This window comes from Peromyscus leucopus, chromosome X (genome assembly GCF_004664715.2).
Source record: "Peromyscus leucopus breed LL Stock chromosome X, UCI_PerLeu_2.1, whole genome shotgun sequence".
Lineage (NCBI taxonomy): Eukaryota > Metazoa > Chordata > Mammalia > Rodentia > Cricetidae > Peromyscus > Peromyscus leucopus.
Genome location: NC_051083.1, coordinates 15,612,851 through 15,622,173, shown reverse-complemented (window position 1 = coordinate 15,622,173; position 9,323 = coordinate 15,612,851). Strand labels below are relative to the sequence as shown.

The window sequence follows — 9,323 nt, the reverse complement described above, 5'->3', positions numbered from 1 at the left end:
CCGTGAAAAGCACTGCATTAATGAAACAATCACATTTAAACAATATTCACATAGCTTGATTAAAGAAATTGGGTGATTTATTAAAATGTACTTATTAAAACTTTTCAAAATGCTGTATGGTAGATGATCAGTGAAGTCACATGGGTTGCTATAGAACTTCAGACTCACGTTCTAACGCCTTTTAACGGATCTGAACCTCCATTATACACTTTGTGCTTCCGCTACTAGTTCAGCCAGGAGCCCAAGCTGCTGGGTTGACCTGTTGCCCACGATGGGTTTTCTGCGACGATCTCGCCACCGTCGACGCCACCGCTGCCCACTTCGCTTCTCGAGAACCAGGGCTCTCTATCCGTTGTTGTTTACAACACCACCCGTGGTCTTTCCAGTGTCTCAAGTGAGGCAGAACTACCACCGTGACTGCGAGACTGCTGTCAACAACCACGTTCAAGAGCAGCTCTATGCCTCCTACGTCTACCTGTCCATGGCCTTCTACTTTGACCGTGATGATGTGGCTCTGGGAAACTTGACAAGCTTCTTCCTGAACAAGTCGCACGAGTGTACTGCGCATGCTGAGATGTTCCTGGCACTGCAAAACCAGCGTGGTGGCCGCATCGCTCTCCGCACCGTCAACAAGCCAGACCGCGACGACTGGGTTGGCGCCTTTCCAGCCATGGAGCGTGCCTTTCAACTGGAGCTGACCCTCAACCAAAGCCTTGTGGCCCTGCACCAGCTAGCCACTAGCAAAAGTGATGCCCATCTGCGTAACTTCTTGGAGAAGAACTTTTTGAACAAGCAAGTTGAAGTCCTGAAGGAGATGAGCCGCTACGTGACCAACTTGCGCCAGATGGGCTCTCCAGAAGACCGCACGATTGAATATCTACTTGGGAAACTTACCCTGGCTGACATCAATAAAGAGAACTGAGCTGGACTTTCTTCACAACCCTGGATTCTTCTCCAGGCTACCTGACTGGATGTCATATTGCCCTTCCAGCAAGTTCCCTCGTTTTTTCCTTTCCCCTTTACCATTGTTTCCAATAAAGTTACTTGATCTCAGTCAAATTAAAGTGTCCAGTTTACTTATGTTTACTTACTTTAAAAGAATAAAGGCTTATCCCTTTGCAGGTTTAAGATGTCTATCCAGGATTCCCTTCTCACACCCCTGGCCCATCCTCTTACAGCTCAAAGGGTGGAGGGGAAAGGCGATCCAAGGGCCCCCAGAGACCACCTTCTTTTATAAACCCTGGGAGCATAGGTGGTTAGGTGGGGTGTGACAGGGTGGGTGCCCTGAAACCCTGGTACCTGTGTGGTAAGCACATGATGCACCTGAGCTCCAAGTAGAGCAGAGGTGGGCAGGGGTTAAAATAAGCAGTGAATCTAGGGGAGAGGGGAGGGAGGGGAAATTAGGAGCAACAGAGAGAGGGGAGGCTCTGGTTGGGATGTTTGAGAGAAGAAGAAGAAAGAAGAAGAAGAAAAGACAGGATGTTAGACTTCAGGTATTCTTCAGTTATAGTGTTTAGTTGGCCTATGAGGCCCTCAAGTTTATCTCTATCACTACCATAAACTAAAAACGGGGACCTTCAACTTCACCTGAAGACTTTTCATACAATAACATATACAAACACTAGGTTTCTTGATTCTAGGGAGAGAGAGAGAGAAGGACCCAGAACTTGTGATTAGTACCCTGGGTTGCTGGGCTAATAGAAGTGAGTCAACCTTAACCTGGCTTCCTCATAACCACAGTGTCACCAGCGGGTGCACACACAGTCCTTTCATAATACTTTTATTTCTGTGATTTCCAAATAACATCTCTCTTCCCTTGAAGTGACCTGATACCACAAAAACTCTACGACCTCCACAGAAGGGCTAAAATACCTGAGGTCCCCAGAGGTATCCATATTTGTGGTATTGAAAATAAAATATAACCCCCTAAGTGACTCAGGCTGCTTTGAATAATATAGCAATATGGAAGCATGGGAGAACATTGAAGGTGGGTAATCAGTTACAAACCTGTCAAGACAGACCTGCAAGAACGTGTATGTATAATAGTGGATTTGTTAGCTTTGCTTCTATGGGTAGAGGCTGGGGATCACTGCAATGGCCATCTTTAGGCTAGAAATCTAAGGGACAGAGAAGCTGCTCAGCGCAATAATTTGGGAGCCTAAGGTCTGGAGAAACTAACTGAGCAACTGGGACCCAGTGCTAAAAAGTTGAAAGCCCCCCAGGCATAAATTGGAATTAAAAGGCTGAAAAACCCAGAGATAAATGCCCACAGGCTATGGAAGCAGCAATAGCAGCAGGAACAACAATAACAAAATAATAAATATCCCTGTTCTGGGTAATTTCCTGTCAACTTGACACAAGCCAGGTTTACCTGCGAACACAGAACCACCCCAGTTGAGAAAATGTCTTCATCAGATTGGCCTGTAGGCAAGTATGTGGGGGCACTTTCTTGTTAAATATTAGATGTCGTAGGATCCAGCCAATGGTGGTTAGTGCCACCCATGGGCAGATGGGGAGACTTGTATAAAAAAAGCAGGCTGCGCGTGGGCGCACGCCTTTATCCAGCACTCGGAGCGAGCCAGCGATCTCTGTGAGTCGAGCCACCTGGTCTACCAAGTGAGCTCAGAAAGCGCAAAGCACACAGAAAACCCTGTCTCGAAAAAACCAAAAAAAAAAAAAAAAAAAAAAGCAGGCTGACCACTCCCACAATCTCTGTGTCATCCTTACCCCAGCACATCATATAGGTCGGACAGACTGTAGGTCGAAGGTTATGTGGCTCAGTTGGTACAGCCTGAGACCCATGCCACGAGAGAGAGCTCACCCCTGACACTGTCTGGAGTGCCAGGACACAGAGGCTGAATGGCCCAGAGACCTAGGATAGAACCAAACATGACTGGAGAAAAAAATGTCAACGTAGTGATGCCCAACCATATTCTTCTATACTCATAGATTGATCCCTACCCCAAAAGTCATCAGGGAGGCTTCATCCAGCAACTGGTTGAAACAGATACACAAACCCATAGTCAAATATTAGGCCGAGCTCAGGGAATGAAGAGAGGGAGGAAGGATTGTAGGGGCCAGAGGGCCCAAGGACACCACAAGAAAACCCACAGAATCAACTAACCTGGGCTCACAGAGACTGAACTGACAACCAGGGAGCCTGCATCTGACCAGCCTAGGCCCTAGGTGACAGTTGTACAGTTTGTTCTACCTGCAGGACTCCCAGCAGTGGGAGCAGGGGCTGTCTCTGACTCTTTTGCTGACTTTTGGGACCCCACTCCTCATCCTGGGTCACCTTACCCAGCCTTAACACATGGGGAGGTGCTTAGTCTTACTGCAACTTGATAGGCCATGCTTTGTTGATGGGCGGCCTGCCTCTTTCTGATCAGAAACAGGAGGAGTGGATGGGAGGGGGGGGCAGAGGGAAGGTAGTGGAAAGGACTGGGATAAGAGGAGGGAAGGGAAACTGAGGTTGGGATGTAAAAAAAAAGCAGGCTGAGCAAGCCATGGGGAACAAGCCAAAAAGCAGTGTTCCCCCACGGCCTCTGCATCAGCTCCTGCCTTGACTTCCCTTAGACAGACTAGGACCTGGTAGTTGTAAGAAGGAATAAACGCTTCCTCCTCCAACTTGCTTTTGGTTGTGGCGTTAGAAAGCAAACAATCCGCTCTCCGAAAGAGTGGAGTCTGTCTATCCATGTGGGTTTTCTTTTGCTTCTTTTGTCTCCCGTAGAGTTCCAGCCTATTTGGTGGTGTTGCCTCTAATTCCTGGCAGAGCTTTCCCGCTCAGGTTGCTGGCCCTCATACCAACCCTTTTTAGAAACAATTTCACACCCACACCCAGCACTGTGCTTCATCAACTTTCTAGACTTCTCTCCACACATTCAAGTTGACAATCACGATTAATGGGAGAGACATTGTATCTAGACCAGGTGAGAGTGATATGGCTTGCATTGCAGTGTAGCTGAAGAAATGACGTCATGCATGTTCTAGATGGGTTTGAACACATCAGTAATGAAATAAAAATGACAGAATCGTTTTGATTCCAAGGTTTGGCTTTGAGCCCCTGACTTGATGGTTTGGGGATATTTGTAATGGGAATGCCCAGATGGAGGATTGAGTAAACACTGATGTTTTTGTTATATATAAAAGTAGAAATTTATTATAGAAGGCTAGAAAAATGAACAAGACTTCCTCTCTACTAGGAGTCAAGTCAGATTTTTAAATAGGCATATGGCATGGTGATGAAGTCGGGACAAACTCACCAGGAAAAGGGAGCATAGATCAGTGGTTCCCAACCTGTGGGTCACAACCCCTTTGGGGGTTGAATGACCCTTTCACAGGGGTCACCTAAGACCATCAGAAAACACACCATTCATGACAGTAGCAAAATGACAGTTATGAAGTAGCAATGAAATAACTTTATGGTTGGGGTCACCACAACACAAGGAACTGGATTAAAGGATCACAGCATTGGGAAGGTTGAGAGGCACTGGCTTAGAGAGAGGGTATGGACATGTCAGTTGTAGATCTAGGGCAGCTGGCTGTTAGAGGAGGGCTCCTGTGTGAGAGTACTCAGAGGGCTGCTCTTCCCACTTTGACTATTACCTTTTTACCTTACGCCCTTGTCTACTCCAAGGTTATCGCAAGCCTACTCTGTTGCTCCAGGCTCAGGATGACATTTGGCTTCTCCTCTTACTATGGGAGAAGTGTTTTTCAGTGGCTCTGTCTGAATGCTAATAGGTGCAAGGCATTTTTTTCCCAGTGAACAGAAGTTTCCACACAGAAAATATGTAACATTAACCCTACTTTTTCCCATTTCCCTTAAAATATTTTCCCTCTCTCCTTCCATTCCTTACTTGGCTGCATGAAATTCCTCTCATGTAAATCCTAAGGTTAGTCGTGGCTGGGAACAAATTCTCTGAGACCCTTCCTTTCTTCTGTGCCGTAAGTGGGTTACAAAAGTGCAAATAAAATCTCTAAGGTACATGTATTACTTTCATCTTCTTAAATGTGGAAGATTACTTTGAACTTCTCTTAAAATTCCAACACTTGGGGGCCGTCGGCGGGGCCTGCTTTCCTCCTTCAGCGCCATTTTGTGGCTGCGCGACCCGCAAATGGAGGCTAAAGGCCATGGCCAGGGCTGAGGGGGGAGGAGCGGGATGGTGAGAGTGGGGGGTAGGGAGGGCGGCTGCTGCGTGGCCTCGGCCTATGTGACTGGAAAGGGTGCAAGATGAGCAACGAAGAACCTCTTCCTAAAAAGGTCCGTTTGAGCGAAAACAGACTTCAAAGTTATGGCACCGGATGAGTTGATTCTAAGATGGAAACAATAGGAAGCATACATTCAAGCTTTGGAGGGAAAGTACACATACCTTAATTCAAACCATGATGTAGTGGGTAGCCATCCATTCCAGCTTGGATCTGGAAGTTCCAACCCCCACTGAGACTCTGGCAACTGTCACGCCTACGAGGCGGGGCGAGGGGAGGCGCCTGGAGACCCAAGAGCTGGATGGGCCAGCGCTCGCTCTGGGCGCTCTCGGTGCCTGACGCTGAACGGTGAAGGTGGACTGTGCAGAGCTCCGGAGAACCGCTGGACTGCGTTACACCTTCCCCAGACCCTGCGACCTACCTATTACTTAATTTGTGAGTTATGCCATTAAATAAATATCCTTTTAACTACGTGGAGTGGCCAAAATAATTTCTCCAATACCATGTGACTGCTTTAAGGAATCTGAAGAAAAACTAAGGCAGCAACAGCAGGAGTTGGCACGCAGGGAAACATTCTTGTCATGTGATTAGCAACCAAGGAACAGGAGATGCAAGAGTGTACTACTCAAATCCAGTACCTCAAGCAAGTCCAGCAGCCGAGTGTTGCCCAACTGCGATCTATGATGGTAGACCCAGTGATCAACTTTTTCCTAAAAATGAAAGGTGAACTGGAACAGACTAAGACAAGCTGGAACAAGCCCCAAATGGACTGAGTGCCTGGAAGTTTACGCCTGATAGGTAAACAAATCATACTCCCCAGTCAAGACTTCCCTGACATGACAGTCCCACCTCGAAAAAGCTGTGGTGGAACAGCCAAGGACTCGTTTCCACACCAAGACTCAGACTTTTTGAGCCAAAACAGCCACATTCTTATACTGTCCAGCTTGTAATGGTTAATGTAAAACTTACCAGATGAACCTTGTGTTTCAGCTTTTCTCTTCCCCTTCCCCTTGCTTCAGAGCCTGATGCCGTTGGACTATTCCGAAGAAGAGGCCACCTCCGAAAAATTCCTCTTCTAGAACATGTAGACACTTGAGCAATGTTTCTGTTTGAAGAAAATAGAGGGGAAAGCAGAAGTCTTAAGTCTGTGGCACCCTGTGTCTTCAGACAGTTTGGGGGATTGAAAACCTAGAGGTTTTAAATCATGAATTGGACATGTAAAATTCCAGTAAAATGTAAAAGTGGAATATGCATCGCTCTTAACCTTGAGCATAGTGACTTAGAGACACTGTACATCAGTTATGCCAATAAGACTGTGGACTTCATGATCGTTGAACTACTGAGTCAAAATCCAATGAGGAGAATTTTGCCGTTAAAAGATTTACATTGCTAAGAACCAACTTCTAATAAGCTGTGAGACAATCAAGTCATAACTACCAGTATAGGCAGTGCATATATTTACCCATTAGCTCTGAGCCCTCTATTACATAATGGAGCCTTCATTTGTATTTGGGCCTTTTGTATCGCATTCTTGATATTAAATTAAATGTGCCTTGAAATAGTTGTGTTTTTTTTATTCAAGGAATGCTCTAATAATTTTGTTGTACTCTTTAATATTTACTTTGGGGGGCTGTGGAGAGCAGATCAACACTTTGGAAAATTATTCTGTGCTCTTCAAAGTGGAGGAAAAGGCTGTCTTGTTGAAAGGACTTTATTCCAGGTGGTATAAAAGACAAGGAGACTTGGCATTTGGCCCCAGGATATTGCAGTAGACCATAATGTGGGACAGTCTCACAAGGTTCCTGCCAGAAGATTGGGGAAATAATGTGTTGGAACTCTGGGCTGGCCCAAGTGAGACTTGGTGTGATGATTCTAGCAGACTCACTTGCTCATTGAGATAAACGAGGCATTATAGTCTTCATACTTCCATCCAAGCCTGGAGGTGAATTTATTTTCATCTATAAGTTACCAGTTTGAATTTCCACTTGGTGATAATGGAGTCTGAGATGAATAGAAGATAAATAAATGTTCCAGCTTGTCCCAGTATTTAAGTGCAGTTTTAAACAAGGGTGGCTTAAGTTCTCTTAATTGTTCAAATCATTCCCAAACAGGCAAAAAGTTAACGGTGAAGTGTCAAATGCTTATCCAGGAGAATCAAGAGCTTAGAAGGCAGCTGTCCCAGGGCCGTAGTGCACAGCATGAAGCAGAGTGAGGAGGTTAAAAGCAGTCAGGATGAACTGAATGACTTTATTACTCAACTTGACGAAGAAGTAGAGGGTATGCAGAGCACCATTCTAGTTCTTCAGCAACAGTTGAAGGAGACTCAGGAGCAGTTGGAGCAGTACCACCAGCCGCATTCTCAAGCGTCAGCCCCAAGTACCAGCAGGACTACATATCCTGAACCTGTAGGTCAGGCAGAGGCCACAAGCAAAGACTGCAGTCGTCTGGCAAATGGACCATGTAATGGCAGCTCCTCCTGCCAGCGGACATCTGGGTCTGGATTTCACAGGGAGGGGAACACAACTGAGGATGACTTTCCTTCTTCTTCAGGGAATGGTAATAAGACCTCCAACAGCTCAGAGGAGAGAACTGGCAGAGGAGGTAGTAGTTACATAAACCCACTCAGTGCGGGGTATGAAAGTGTAGACTCTCCCATGGGCAGTGAAAACTCTCTCACACATCACTCAAATGACACAGACTCCAGTCCCGACCCCCAAGAGGAGAAAGCAGTGAGTGGGAAAGGTAATCGAACTGTGGGTTCCCTCCATATGCAGAATGGCTTGGACTCAAGTGTAAATATACAGGGTTCAGTTTTGTAATATTTTTCCAGTAATTTTTACACAGTGTCGTTTAATTTGGGAGAGGATACTGTCAAAAATTAATGCATACTTTTGTCACAATTTGCCCTTTTGTGGGTGTGTTTCCTCTTTGGTTCCTTTTTTGCTTTGTTTTTCTTTTTTAGTGCTTCAATACCTCTGCCACTTTGAAGATTGTAACAGTTAATTACTTTGAACGTTGCTAAAAGAACATTTTGTGTAGGGTCAAGTTATTTTCATATGAGTTAATGTGAAGTTGTAAACGGGAATCTATAACGATGATTTCTGTATAAATCTGTGTCTATCTAGAACCTGTGCTGTGTAAGGGCATTCTTACTCATGCTGTTATATATTTATGCACCATTCAGGCTTGTTAGAGTAGATGTGGGTTTAGGACTGCCAAGGTTGCCCAGTACAGTAGTTTCTATCACTAAAAAGTTGGACTTGGAGTCCTATAGTAGTTTCAGTGTCAGATAGTTTTTCCACCATATATCTATGCATGCATCTTTAGGTGACTGAATGTTTAAGAAATCTGTGTACATAGTTACTAAGTTTTTATGAACTGTTGTGTCCTGTTAATGCATATTGCCCTGTGACTCCACTGTATCTCACTTGTACTGACCAAACCTAAATAAAAAATTTTATTATGAAAAAAATTCCTTCACATTTAGCTGTTCTGTATTATCCTTCTCATTTTTCCCATAACACTTGGACATTTTATTAAAAGTTAAGATTATAGCATCATTTTTAGTGCCAAGGAAATGGAAATGCTCTAGTAATACTTCTTTTTCTTACTGTACTTCTTTGTTTTGAGGACGTTTGAGCTTGTCTCTAATGTTCTCTGTTGAAACACATGTCCATTCATTGATCTTTGCTTCATTGAAGAAAGCATGCACTCCGCCCCCAGCTGACATATCGATATGGATAGGAAAATCTCATGGGGGAAATTGCTTCATGACAGGCAATTGACAACTGCAGAGGGAAGGAGAATCACTTTTCCTCAGGATGACCCCCCTGATTATTCAATACTAGGAGGGCAGTCTCTGCAAAAGTCCATATAAGCAAATAAAAACAGGAAACTGACTTAGCAGGTTGAATTTGTGTGTGTGCATATGTGAGTGTGTAAAACAATGACAATCAAGGAAAAAGAAGCTATGAATTTGAGAGGGAGTGGAGGGCACGAAAGGAGCAGTGGGGCGAAGATGTGAATACAGTATACATATGTGAAATTTAAAAAGTAAGTTTAGCAGATAAAAAAGAAAAGAAAGCATATACGGAGCATCCAGTTTCGTAGTGTTTCAG

At 44.8% G+C, this 9,323-nt stretch overlaps 1 protein-coding gene and 1 pseudogene across 1 annotated transcript; both read left to right on the top strand.

Moving 5' to 3' along the window:
• The first annotated feature begins 201 nt into the window (after positions 1–201).
• LOC114701337 (ferritin heavy chain-like) lies at positions 202–1,053 on the top strand. The gene has a single exon (XM_037199191.1). It carries the CDS (start codon positions 272–274, stop codon positions 920–922), a length of 651 nt encoding a protein of 216 aa, XP_037055086.1. The 5' UTR covers positions 202–271; the 3' UTR covers positions 923–1,053.
• A 4,177-nt stretch (positions 1,054–5,230) lies between these two features.
• LOC114701276 lies at positions 5,231–8,024 on the top strand (annotated as a pseudogene).
• The last annotated feature ends 1,299 nt before the right edge of the window (positions 8,025–9,323 follow it).